The 14,073-nt window shown below is 53.5% G+C and overlaps 2 protein-coding genes across 2 annotated transcripts; one reads left to right on the forward strand and one right to left on the reverse strand.

The window, feature by feature from the left end:
• The first annotated feature begins 268 nt into the window (after nt 1-268).
• LOC128267103 (histone-lysine N-methyltransferase 2D-like) lies at nt 269-4,764 on the forward strand. Its single transcript, XM_053003893.1, has 4 exons — nt 269-280; nt 760-1,201; nt 1,273-4,345; nt 4,407-4,764. The coding sequence occupies exons 1-4, from the start codon at nt 269-271 to the stop codon at nt 4,762-4,764; spliced, it is 3,885 nt and encodes a 1,294-aa protein (XP_052859853.1).
• A 3,845-nt stretch (nt 4,765-8,609) lies between these two features.
• On the reverse strand, nt 8,610-9,908 carry LOC128267105 (mucin-2-like). The gene is made up of 2 exons (XM_053003894.1): nt 9,834-9,908; nt 8,610-9,374 (listed from the first exon to the last, which is right to left on the reverse strand). Exons 1-2 carry the CDS (start codon nt 9,906-9,908, stop codon nt 8,610-8,612), a joined length of 840 nt encoding a protein of 279 aa, XP_052859854.1.
• Nucleotides 9,909-14,073: the final 4,165 nt, after the last annotated feature.

Consider the following 14,073-nt stretch of genomic DNA (forward strand, 5'->3'; position numbering starts at 1 on the left):
GGTCGGGTGAAAGTTGGCCCGTGAGAGTGGTGAGAAAAACACACAGCCTCCGAGGCGGGCGATGACTCGGTGGCACGGAGGATGCGCGCCCGGCAGGTGACGCTGCACTAATGCGCTCCGGGATCGGGAATGTGAGATAAAAATCCGAGGTCCGAGAATCTGGTACGTCATCGTCTCTCTTTCTCTGTGTGGTGTAATGTTATGATGGCAAATCGAATTTTCAATCTACAACGCCTTCGCCGCCGCCGCCGCCGCCACCGGACCCAGGATGATGTCGGAGGTCGGTCGGATGTTTACTTATCATCAATATATATTCGTCGAAATAGCTCCCCTTTTCACCATTATACGAACCACCAATTGTTTGGTTGGTTCAAATTTTGTTTCCTTTGAGGTCTTTTTAAAGGATTTTTCCTTCGGGTTTTTGAATGAGAAGCCCTTTCAGTAATCTTTTGATTAGTGAATGAATGAAGCAATATAAACAATTGGCGTATTACATTGAAAGATGTTTCGCAAGGCTCAAAGATACTAAACCGGCGAAAACACGACTGTTAGTCACTTATTCGAAATACGCATAAAAAGCTGCAGAAGCCATTTATGTTTATTTGAGTAACTTTAAACATTTAACACTTAAAACATTGTCCATCTTTTCGTTGAACCTCAAAAAACCGTTGTTTTATGTATTGCAATTCTTCGTTAGCTCAACTACTTATTGACCCACGTACTAACGGTGGCCTGCTTTGTGGTTTTTTCCGTTTTCAGGCAATCGCCACCTTGGCGGTTCTCCATGGGACAGTGGACTCGAAGAACGCAACGTCTCCCGTCAACGCGGCTAAGGACAGCGCCACGTCCAAGGGGACGACGGTGACGACGACGAAGGCACGACAAACGCCAACGAAACCGGTGACCACCACTACCACCACCGTAGCAACGAAGAAACCCTCTGGCAGCCGTGGAACACCACGCACCAGCACCACCGCGAAGCAGGCCGGCAGTGACCGGGAGGCGCGTGGCAAGCGGACGCTCGAGTTCGGCAACTTCGGGAGCACCAACTACAATTACCCGGGGTCCCCGATCGCCCAGAGACGCGTATCCTATCAGGACCCCGGTCAGTACAGCCACTTCCAGGGCAACTACATCCAGCCGCAGTACAGCTACCAGCAGCAGCATCCGCAGGCGCAGGGCAGTCTAGGATCCTACCAAGGTACTGTGGTTGCTTCCCGGCCTCTTGTCTTGTCACCTTCACCATCCGACCCTTTCCCCATTTCGTTTTAGGTTTCGACGCGCAGCTCGATGGCAGCAACTCGATCGGTAGCTTCCAGTCGCTCGGCCCGGCCGTCCATCATCAGCACTACGTGGAGCCGCCGGAGCCGATCATCGAGATCATCATCCAGGACGGCAACGAAACGGTGCCCCAAGCCGACCCGCACACTTTCTTCCGGCAGCACAAGAAGAAGAAGGAGGAAGTGCAGGTGTTTTACGTGAAGTACCACAAGGACGAGAAGAACGGGCAGCTGGTGCTGGACGACCCACTGCCGGCCATCAAGCCGATTCCGGACGAGAGCGAGGAAGAGGAGGACCCGTCGCAGGAGCCGTTCGTGGTGACGCCGGGCCCGCCGCTCAAAACGACGACGCTCCGGGCGATCATCAATCCGGACTCGGAGAAGTACCACAGCAACAGTGGCATCCGGATCTCGTTCGGTGTCAACGATAAGCACCAGACTGGCCACCAGCTTTCGGAGTCGGAGTCGGAATCGGTCGCGCAGCCCGTCGTGGCTCTGCCGCATCCGGGCGATCAGCGCTCCAAGTCCGATGTGTTCTACCAGCAGCACCAACAGTTTGTCCAGGGCCAGGCCCAGCAGGATCGGTCTGTGAGGCAGCAGTACCCGCATCCGGCACCACCAGCAGCACCGCAGCCGCCGCCACCAGCTCACCATCATCATCAGTTCGCCCCGCAACACTATCACCACCATTATCAGGCGCAACCCTTGGTTCAGCAACCGGAACCGTATCGGTTCGGACCGGCCACTCCGGCGCCTTACCGGGCGCAACCGGCTCCGCCACCACAGCAGCAGCAGCAGCAGCAGCAGCATTACCAACAACCTTATCAACCGCAGCAACAATATCAGGCCCCTCAGCCCCCTCAGCCCCAGCGTGTGGTCTATAGCCAGCCACCACCCCAGCCGCAGCCGCAGCAACAGTTCCAGTTCCGTGGCCAGTTCCAGCCACAGCAACAGTTGCCGCCCCAGCCCCACTACTTCCAACAGCAAGCTCCAGTTCCGCAGCCGCGGCCTCAGCAGGTTCGGTTCCCTCCGCAGCAACCCCAGCAACCCCAGCAAGCTTACTACCAGCCGCAGCCACCGCAAGCCCAACCGCAGCCACTTCAGCAGCAGCCTCAGTTCCAGCGGCAAGAGTACCAACAGCAGCCGAAACCGATCCCGATCCCGCTGCATAACATCAACCAGCAGCCTCCGCTGCGGCCACAGTACTCCCCTCAGCCGCAGCAGCAGCCGCAGCAGCAGCAGCAGCAGCAACAGTTCAACCAGCCCTTCAACAACTTCCATCGTCAGCCGACGTCACAGCCCCAACAACAGCCACAACCCCAGCCATCCTTCCGCAAGCCCCCGCCGCCACCACCTCCACCACCGGCCACCGTGGAACAGCCACCGTTCGTGTCGGCACCCCGGCCTCAGTCTCCGGCCGTGCGAGGCAACTTCTACGAAACGGCACGCCCCGTCCAAGGAGGGCTGGTGCAGCAAGCGGCACCGAACCTTGGCCCAACCCGGGCTCCGGAACGCGAGCACGCGCCCCCAGCACGCACCGCGGCACCCTCCTACAGTGGCCTGTCCGATAGTGAGCACCTGAGCAACCTGAAGCACGTGCTGCCGGCCGGCGGCGAACTCGTGGCATCGGTCTCCAAGTACGAGAAGCACATCACCGAGACGATCAACGGGCCGGGGCCGGTGGAACAGAGACCCCGACAGCAGCCCCAGCAGCCATTCGGCCAGCAGTACTACAACATTCTGCCATCGCAGGAACTGATCAGCCACTCGGCCGAGCCGACGATCGAGACGGTGCCGGCGGCCAAAAAGAACATTGGCCCACTGGCGTCTTCCATCGGGCATCTGCCGACTCCGCAGCGCTACGTCAGCCAACAGGCGGCCCAGATCATCCCGAACTCGGAACCGTTGAACTACGCACCGGAACCACGATTCCGCGGCGGCGGTGGTGAAGCCGTCAGCACGCAGCCAACGGTGGCCACCAGCCGCACGACCTACTCGCCGACCTTCTCGACGACACCGCGCTACCAGACCCCGACCACTCCGACGCCGACGACAACGACGGCAAGGCCGCAGCCGCCATCGACACCGCGCTCGGTGGCCGAGGAAGCCGAAGCGAACGAGAAGAAGCAGAAGGCACTGTTCGATCTGCCCGACGAGGTGCCGGAAGATCTGCGCCAGCAGCTCCTTTCGTCGGGTATCCTCGAGAACGCCGACATCAGTGTGCTGGACTACGACAAACTCGGTGAGACGGCCCTGGAGAACCTGCCACCGGAGCATCTGGCCAACTTCTTCAATGCCGGCGGTGGCGCCCAGCTGGCCGGCTCCAGTAACGTGCTGTCGGTGGTGTCCCCGAACGGGGACAAGCTGGCGGAGAAGTTCGTGACCAAGAACTACGACGTGAAGGGTAAAGCGGACGAGCGCGATCGGTACGAGATCGCGCAGCCGGATGGTGGTGCGGGCGACGACAACGACGCCGGTGGCAGCGAGGAACCCACGATCGTAACGATGCCCGAGCGGCAGCACGTTGACCTGAAGGTGGTGCGGTTCGACTCGAGCAACCCGAAGAACGTGACCGATCGGTACATCAAGCCCGAATCGACGATCCTGCCGTCGGTGGTGACGGCGAACGAGCAGCCGGAGCGCGAGCGGGACGAAGGATCGGCGCCGCCGTCGGCGGCCGAGCAGATCTTTAACCGGTACCTGCCGCTCAAGATTAACGGGGCGCAGTTCCCGATTCCGGATGTGGTGGAGTTGCGTGGTCGGAGGATCGCTAGCGTTGTGGTGTTGGCCCCGGTCGATAGTGCTCCGGCTACGGCGAGTGAAGAGACAGGTGGGTTTCTGATCAACACCGAGGACGGCAGCAGCAGCAGCAGCAGCAGCAGTGACGAGCAGCAGTCGCGGTTCGAGCGGGACGTGCTGCTGGACTCGAAGCGGATCAAGTTCATTGCGGGCGAAGCGCTGAAGCAGCTGATCAAGAAGCCGTCGCGGGACAACTTCCGCCGGTGGCTGGAGCGCGAGGGCAAAACGGACGTCGATCTGCAGAGTGTGGTGCTGCTGGTCACCAGGTAAGCGGGATCCGGGAACGATCGCCAAGAGCCCCGATTCACGATCTCTCTCGATTTTTAGGAACGCCGACAACGAGCAGGAAATCTTCATGTACGACATCGCGACCAAGGGCGTGACGCACCTGAGCGGCGAGCTGTCATCGGCGTTCGTGCGGGTGGCCGAAGAGAACGCCCAGACGCAGAATCTGGACGAGGTGCCGATCGTTGACAGTGGGATCGTGGAGCAGATGGAACCCAAGTCCGCCACATCCGCGTCATCGTCGTCGGTGGAGTACGGAGCGTCTGGTCCTGCAACGTCCTCGGAGGAGCAGGACGACGAGGAAGCCGAAGCGTCCGAGCGGGACGCCATCTACGTGTACCCGGAGAACTACCGGGGCGGGTTGGAGGTGAACTCGGGCTACAGCAACATCAAGAAGTAGAGACGACGGCGACGCGTTCAGAATGATAGTTCAAAGTTTGCCCCCGGCGCCTGCTTGCTGCCGCCATGACGATGCGTGAATGGTGACCGAATGCCTGCGTGTGTGTGTGTGTTTGTATGTGTGAATTGACACCAATCGATGGATTTCGAGAGCTAGCAAGGGATCGGACGTTCGGATCGGAAACAAAAAACTGGCGAGACGCGCACTCGCCCACAATGTAAATACGCTCGGGACTTCGTTTGCCCGAATTCTTTTTTATGTTTGGTTAAGTTAGTCAGTAGCAAATGTTTCCGTGAGTGTGTGTGTGTGTGTGTGTGTGTGGGTTGGCCTCGAAGGTCAACCTCGCCACACGTCGCCGCGATGCATTAGGTAGGCCAATTGATGTTTCCGCGGAAAATGTTTCCAAGTTGCCACTCGCTCGATCGCGAGTCCCGTTGCCGTGCCTCTATCTAAGGACGAAGTAACTCGGCGATCGGTAGCGATATTATATTATTTCAACTCTCGATTTTTCTCGATCGACGCGCTCGGTTCTCGCGATAAATGATGAATTTTGCGTTGTTTGCGTTTGCGATGCTACGACCGGGCACTCCGATTTGGCTGCACGCTCTGAAAAGTGTTCAAAATTTGTTAATAGAGTCACTCCCGGCTCTGGAAGAGCCGAACCGAGCGTGGTGTAAATTATTAGATTTCCACTATCCGATTAGGGGGTTAACAACAAAACGGATACTGTGCCGCGGTTTTCTCGCATCGCATTTTTTCCTAGCTTCGCTTCCGGTCTTCTGTTTGTACATTGTCGAACTAAAACGTACCGCCGTGCCTGTAATACTCTCTCTCTCTCTCTGCCTCTGTCTACCTTTTAATAGAATCTGTTTCTTCAATAAAATATTTTAATACAACACAACCCGGCTAACGGTGTTTGCTGTGATGCTTTCGGTGCGCTGTGACATTCCTTGCAAATGGACAAAAATGGAAAGGAAACGTTCGGAAAATCGCAAGGAACCATAATAAAGAAGCATTGCTTCGATGATGACACTTTTCATGCTTTCGATTGATTTGACGAGCTTTGGAAAATTTTCTCGATCGAGAAATATTTCACGCAAGCTTTTGTAGAAAAGTCTCCGGAGCTTATTTGAAATCGACGGCCTAACCTGAGTTTTGAGTTGTTGAGTTTGTGCAGTAAAAAACTAAAAAGTCCATTTAAAAAGGCATACGAAACGGAAAACCGGTCCCGAAGTCAGCCGTCGGCATAACTCAGACCGGTATCGGCCAGACGCCTCCGCAACCGGTCCGTTTTCTTCACCGCCGAGTGTTTTTATTTATTTAGTTGAGTTTTCAGATATTTTTTTGGGACATTTTCGGATCGACAACTGCGCACGTGCGTGGACACGGTGCGTGCGCGTCAAAATCCTCTCGCAAGAGAGCCGGTTCCAACGGTATTTTAAAAAAGGACATAGCCCAAATTCCACTGATTAGAAAGAAATCTAGCTGTCCTCTTTACTTTCCCGTGGAGATTAGTGGTTCGATGCTGATCGCTGATTGGTGCGATAAGCATTATTCTCTGAGAGTTGTGCCAGGGTGACCAGATGAAATCGGCAAATAAAATTGATTTATTGCAAATAACGTTGAAATTTTTGAAAACTCCGAAATTTAACTAGGGTAGCAGAAGCCACTGACAGCATCAGCGATTTGCATGCAAGATTTGATCCCAAAACTTGTACACAATGTTGCGTGCCATCTTGGTTGCGAAGCTTGCATGGAAAAATTGCGTAATAATATTGCATGATACGGCCAAACAATATTTTTGCCAATATTTCACTATTGCTGAGTGTGAAATATTTTGCTGCAATTTCTCGGTGCAAGGAAACATTTCGTAATAATATTGCATGATACGGCCAAACAATATTTTTGGCAATATTTCAGCATTGCAAGCCACTGGTGCTACCTACCAGTCGCTCCTGTTCTCCTAGTGTTTTTGTGTCTCCAGAAAACCGATTTTTTTCGGGTGGTGGTTGTTTGCGATTTAAAAAAAGGTAACCACACGATGGCAGCGTGCTACCCTGGACTTTTTCCCTGGACCTGCCGACGAAAACTGATTTTCTCTCGTGCATTGCTACGACTCTTACCTTACTTTCCTCCCCCATTTCTTTCGGTGACCAATTTCCATCCAATTCCAGCGGAAAAAAAAAGAAATTTCTAACAATGACTTTTGCGGTTTTAAGAGAAAATGTTTGGAAACAAATACAGGCCGAGGGTCTTAAGGAGATGAACACTACGATGCACAGCCCTATCACACAGCTGGCCCCCACCAGACCTGGTATATAAGATCAAGCCTTACAGTCTTACCCGTTTGCTTTAAGCGCGCGAAGGATTTATTGGTTTTGTTTTAGAAAACGCCCGGCGGCGGATGTGCCCCGATCAGATGGAAGCGGTTCCTTTGCGGAATCACGTTCGACATGTGCGTCTTTGCGGGCGGCGGCAGGTAGTGGTTGGGCGACTGCGGCGGAAGATACTGGTTGGGTGGACAATTCTGCGACGGACACGAACACTGCTTCGGTGGAGGGGGCGGCAGATACCCTAAACTGGTGCAGGGTTGCGTCATGGTCGTGACGACAGGCACGAATTGGGTAAGTGTCTCTGGATCCCGAGTGACGTACTTGGTTTCCGTTTCCGTCAGATACTCCGTGGTCGGCTCGATGACGGTTGATGTGGCGGTGCGCGTCCTGGTTTCGGTTTCGGTGAAATATTTTGTGACGGGTGACGGTACGGAAGTGCTGGTCACCGTTCGAACCACGGTCGTTGGCACGATCCGGGTGCTGGTTTCCGTCCTGTAATCCGTGACTTCGCGCGTCTCCGTTATCGGGATCGTCCTTGTAAAGTAGGACGTGTCCGTACGGTGCGACGTGATAGTTAAGGTGTCCGTCCGGGTCTCCGGTGGCAGCGTGCTCGTGATGGTGTCGTAGACCGTGAAGTCGTCGCACACGCTCTGCTCTGTAACCGTTTGGGTCTCCGTGGTCGTACGGCACGGTTCCGGTAGTTGATTGCACGGCGTTGTATACATGTATCCCTCGAACCGAGGATTGGCCCAGACTTGACACAACACCAGGGCCCACGACGCCACCACCAACGCGGGCTTCATCTTGTGTTTTGTCCGATTCACTTAGATAACACACACACACGTACGTTTGACGCGATCCGTTGCATTTGCCACCTGGCAATGTACTGTCTCGGGCTCGGGCACGAGCATCCAGTTTTATAGAGCATCGAGCGAGATGACACCCAGAACCCAAAGAACCGGTCTTCTTACTCAACGAGTGACCCGAACCCGCAACCCGAATCGATACCCGGCCCCGGAGGACTCGCCGGTGGTGGGCGAAAATCTGATATCGGAAAAGAGTTTCAAGTTCTCGGATGTTGGACAAGGATGATCGGTGGTTTTCGAGGTGAGTGTCACCGTCTCGCGCAGGTCGCCTTGCGTAACCGCATCCCGGCGTCTGTGGAACTCAGGGACAGGCACCGTGCAAAAATCGGGCAAGAATCAACCAAAAGGTTCTGGATGCACCGCCGAATCGCTAAGACCAGTTCCTAGTTTGATCGTTTGACATTTCGGACGCCGCGGTTGTAAAATGCGGCTTTTGCGATATGGGATGGCGGGACTTCGGTTTCGGGATTCGGGACTCCGTGGATCCATTAGAGTGCGTCTTAACTTTCGATTACGACCCACATTAGCATATCATACCTTAAGCGATCATTTTATTTACCATATTTTTGGCTGATAAGCGAACTTATTTGCGTTAAGTAAGCGGAAGCCCAAAATCCGACAGCCCGAGGAAAAGCCGCGGGAAACGTCAGTTACAGGAGCCGCTGGTGAGGTTAAACTTGCACAGCAGCCAGTTCATCAGATCGGCCGGCGGCACGTCTGCCGGCACGTTTCCGTCCCGCTGCGGGCTGCGGTCGACGTAGATGATGTTGATGGCCGGCTGGGACTGCTGGTCGGCCGTTGATCCGTCCGCTCCACCGCCGATCTCGTTCAGCTCCGTCCGCTCGCCGGTGGCTCGCTTGATGGGCTGCTGGCCCGCGGTCGGCTGCGGCAAATACTCTTTGGCCGGCGGATCCACGGCCGGAAGGTACGTGTTAACGGGTGGTGCTGGAGGCGGTGGCGGTAGATATGAGTTCGGCTGACAGTGGGTTGTGGTGAGCAGTGAGGTGACTGTCGTCGGGATGATTTCCGTATGAGTCGATACGATCAAATCGGTTGAGGTGTGGGTAACGAAGACAGTCCGAGTTTCGGTTTCCGTTTGGACGACCGGGGGCAGCGTGACGAAGGCCGTCTCGAACTGGGTACTGGTGAGCGGGGGAAGCGTTTCCGTTACCAGCGTGGTCGTTACAATGGTCTGCGTGTCGGTGACAGTGCTTGGCAGGACTAAAGGACACTTTGGCTTCGTGTAGGTGTAACCCTCGGTGAACGGCTTGGTGGGCTTCGGGTAGCTGTATCCTTCGAACGGGGCCTTAGTGGTCGGTTTGGGGTAGCTGTAGCCGCTGAAGCCACTGCTCTGTCCGGCGACGGACACGGCAGTGGCCATCGCTACGAGCAGGACCTTTATCAGGGGAGTCTGCAACGAGAAAAAATGTATCGCAGAAGATGTCATAAGTCGCCGATTCATACAATATTTTAATATATAAAATAAGAATAACGTTCGAATGCCGTCATAGGAGACGCTGATGGCTGTGACTTTGCACAGAGCCGATTCCGAAACGATCGTAGTTGGCGTTGCTCCTGGCAACTGACTTTCCATCGATCCATTTGAAATGACCGCTAACCGGATTGTCAACCGAATCGAAATTCCGCGAAGCCAAATCTTTTCCCGAAACACTCATTTCGTGGCACTCTCGCTTGGTCGCTGTCTTATCGTAAGATCGTAAACTGGAATTAAGACAAGATTGCTGATCCGCGAACGCCATGATGGTGATTTGCCGACCGTTGGTCCGGGTTCTTGAACTCTCAACAAACTGTGCCTCGGGGGAACCCCCGAAGGCTCGATAAGCGGCTCATGAATCGCGAATAGTCTGACTCCTAGCCTGGGTGGGTTCCAGTTCATCGACTCGAACCCCGGGAACTGTTCTTCCTTGTTGTTGCCGTGCCTCATTTGGCAACCTGCGTCGGCGGTGCGTTCGCCCGGGTTGCGAAATTTGACCGTTCGTCCGACGCACAGTTTACGGAAGAGCCCGCTGATGGGCGGCCATTTTGCAAGCTACCTTGCCACCTTTGCGCAAGGTAGCCTTCTATCATGTCAAACAGCATCGCCCAGTACCCAGTCAGCCGAGGGACCATTTGTTAGCGGCACACACACAGAAACACACACACAAACGCAGACACACTATCACCATCCATCACCGGGAACCGTTAGTGTCGGCATCGGTTAGCAACAATCCGTCAACAATACATCAGTCACTCTCTATCTCCGTCTTCCTGAATTTCACTCGGGGCACTGTTTGGGCTTTTGATAACTCCAAAGTCGATCAACGTTCACAACCCGCGTACTGTCACTAGGCAACCGGAATTACCATTTCAAAGATGTTGTTCACTTCACGACACACGTCCGGCACAAAGAATTGAAGCCTTTTTAATCCGCGGCCAACTGACACTCGACTGGACATGGACACACCGGATCGGTTTCCCGGCAACTGAGCTGGCCATCTTTCGGTACGTTCGGTTTTAATCAACCAGCCCGTGGCCGGTGGCCGGTGAAGGGTGGGTCCACCTTCAGTCCACCACCGCCCCGAAAGGCGGCTTTCGCAGTCGGGCGTGAAAAACGGCTTCGCCGTTGGTGGTGGAAAAGCCAGCCGTCCGCCGGTGAGAGACTTCTGATGTTTCGATTTTATTGCCCATTGTACTGATATTGGGGTCTGCGTCTGTATTCTTTCCGATGAAGTTTCGCGACTTGCCTCGCGGCCCGTCCTTTCGGCTGGGAGGGGTTTTCTGATGGTCGGCCGACCATCGGCCTGACGGCTGTTTTGAAGTATTAGAAAGATTCTGGCGTGTGTCGCTTGCGTCGATTCAGAAGGTGTACCTCGGATGAGTAACGTTACGCCAGCGGCTCTTTAAGATTCTGCCAATCCCCCGGCGGGGGGGGCGGAAGGTCCCGATTAGAGCAACACACAGTTTTGCGGTTGCTCAGATAGGGGATGGTCAAACACGGTCGGTGTGTAAACAAACGAGAGCCCATCCCCTTTCCGGGCGCCCCTTGGACCGTCCGCGACGATGACAACATCGGTTAATCAAATCAAACTCACGGATGCGGACCATTAATCGGCCCATTGTTGGCGGGTGAACCGCCCCGGGGACGGATTGAGGACCACCCCCGGAAACGGAGCCATTTCAAAGGGGAAGAGATATGATCGTGTCATAATGAAATATGGTCCGAATCTTCTGCCCCGGGGTTTTCGTGTTCTGTTGGGGACTTTAATTCGGGCATATCCGGGATCATGAAGGAAAAATCGGTACCTTGTCAGGTGGACAGCCTAATCCTCAGGCAAGGTCAGACACTTACAGTGACATATCACCCGGCTAACCCGTTCGTAGAAAGGTGTGCGGCCATTGAAAGGTACCCTTCACACTGTGGCGGTCTCCAACACTCAGCCCATTGTTCCAATATAATTAAAACCGTTTCACATGCAACAATATTCAAAATGCTTTTAAGTTTTGCAAAACCCCAACTGTCGGCCTGTTTGTCTGATCTGTCCCCCTTCGGCAGCTTTGGGATGACGCCTTTACCGAATTTGTTCGCCCGGTCCCGAAGGTGAGAAAATGTCCATTCTCAAGCGCGTGCTGCCATTTCAATTTTCCACCGCGCGGACTGTTTTGACGATGCATGAATTGATAGGAGAGATGCCTATCAAACAGCCCTCATAAAATCCTCATTAAAACCAATTGTGGGTCTTTAGTTTTGAGGTAAACAGGTACCGCCGTGCCGTCATCAAACGAAAGACTTCAACGCAAGTGACGAACCCGAAAAAGAGGAATGGCGGCAAGTGTGAAATATGGCCCGTAAGACTCTTTAAACGGTTGCTTAACGCACTGCGGACTGCTGCAGCTCCGCGGTAAGGGCTTAATTTGACCGTCAGCTAATTTAACTGCGCTGGCGATCTACCGGGCGGATTGGCAAGCCGAAGCGAACACAGATAAGCCACGGAACAATACGCCCACCACAAAAACCGACCGTGACCGCGCCCCCGACGTGATGGTGTCGGAGGAAAATTGTCGATCGTAAAGCGAGAGCGTGGCAGGGTGCGGTGCAGCATTTTCCCGCTCGGTTTTCAATTAATCTTAAGCGAACCTAAATTGCAGTCGAGGTCATCTCATAAACGGAGAGGCTCATAAAAACGGAACTCGCAGACCGGATGCCGGGTGCCTCGTGGCGTGGCCGTAAAGTGTGACCCCTGGCCGATTTAATTAACACTTCGTTAGGATTACTGTCCCGTTTGCCGACCGGGGTTTTGCCGATTGTTGGCCAGTTAGATTGCAGACCGCGGCCACGGACTAAACGGCGCCCATTGCACCATTGCACCGGAGTGCATCGGGAAATGCCACCATTGAGGGCCCCCGCGCAAACATTGTCGCCTAGTCGGCTGTGTCATCCGGGTGGCACGGTGGACCGGAGTGGCTTTTTGCTTCTGGTAGCCGCGGTCCGTGCTCTGAGAAAACTCCCAGCCCGGGCGGTCGCTCGCTTAGGGGAAGATACGGCCAAACGCCTTTCTAAAATATTCTGGCACCAATTGCGGGCCGCCCGGTTCGGGGGCTTGGGCTTAACGGGTCAACACGCGCATCGGCCATTGGATGGAGAGTAATTGGATCAAGGTCCGACACCGAAGAACAGAGGATGATTTGTAGGCAAACTGTTGAGCGCCGATTTGTTGGCGTCATGCCGAGCAAATGTTGCCACAAAACGTGCTCGTGACGCTGATGATAGTTAAGCACTGTTTTTGTATTCCAAAAGCCCTGTGAAGTCCGTATAAATAGAAGAGATGGGTTTCAAATGTTGTGTCCAAAGCCTTCTTTCATTAAGCCTTTCATAAAGCGTGTATGTGTAACTCAATTTTAGACCACAGTCTGCCATGATCACATTATAACACGCCAGAAGCGGAAATAAATTCCAGAGCCTGAAATGATAAACCCGGATCTTGCCCCCGGATATCTTCTTCGCTTGCGCAAGTCGCACGCTTCCGTCCGTCATACGGGCTAGCAAGTTTACAACTATGTTCGTCTCACTTCTACAGCAGTTACTCATGAATGATAGATTTACGGTTAGGAGAATAGCTGACAGGTCCTGGACAAAGTTTGTGTTTCGGCCCGTTGAATAAGTTCGCTTCATTTGCATAAAAAAACCTAAACTTAACATGAACCTGCCAACAATCAAAGCGGACAATTAAAAATTCCCACCAGTGTGCCGCGTCTGTGTAGTGGAAACAAGAACCGGTTGGAGTGAATTTGCCAAAAATATGCATTCTTTGCTGATGCTTTTGCCTGCACGATACTGCAGGAACCCGAATCCCGAAAAACATGGTGAAAATTAACCGTTGGTGTTCTCTGGCTTTGTTCTCAGTTCAATGCGGAGGCGAGCTTCTGCAGAGAGGACGCCAGCGTTGATGACGTGATCAGGTTAAGACGCTTCAGATTGTATTTTGCAACATGTTCGGTTCATCTCCATGTTTGGACTGGACGATCAACGACTTGCGATGGCCGGTCATTGCTTTACTGTCAACGATTCATATGTCTTGTCCGTTTTTATCCCAGTTACAGGATCGCTCTTTCCCTCTGTCTTTCTCTTTCTGTCTTTCTCTCTCTCTCATTTGATTTGTGACTCATCCAACTCAATAAACGGTTATGGGAAAATAAGCTAATAAGGTACTTCAAAAGTTAATAAAAGCAACATGTTTTCTATAGCGATGTGTACTTGTTTGACAAGAGACATGGCATGTCCGCCTTTTCCCCATAGTGCTTTTTGCCAGCTTTTTAAACTGAACTTCAGAGAAACGGGTTTTGGTTGACCGCGATTCGAACGCTAATTATCTCGCATCGCCGATTATTTCTCAATTTAACATAATTTGAGCAACCCGTTTCAGATCAATAAAATGAATTCTAATCGGCAATATTTTAGAAAAATGCCATATTTTTTTCCCCGATCGTGCTAACGACTATTAAAACCGCAAGGTCCGATAGCTCGAAAACACATCAATAATCGCTGTCCAGCCAACGTGACCCGATGCTACCAATGCAGCAGGGTCATCCCCCGTTTCAGACCCTCACTCGAT

The sequence above is a fragment of the Anopheles cruzii genome, chromosome 2, assembly GCF_943734635.1.
Source record: "Anopheles cruzii chromosome 2, idAnoCruzAS_RS32_06, whole genome shotgun sequence".
NCBI classification, from domain to species: Eukaryota; Metazoa; Arthropoda; class Insecta; order Diptera; family Culicidae; genus Anopheles; species Anopheles cruzii.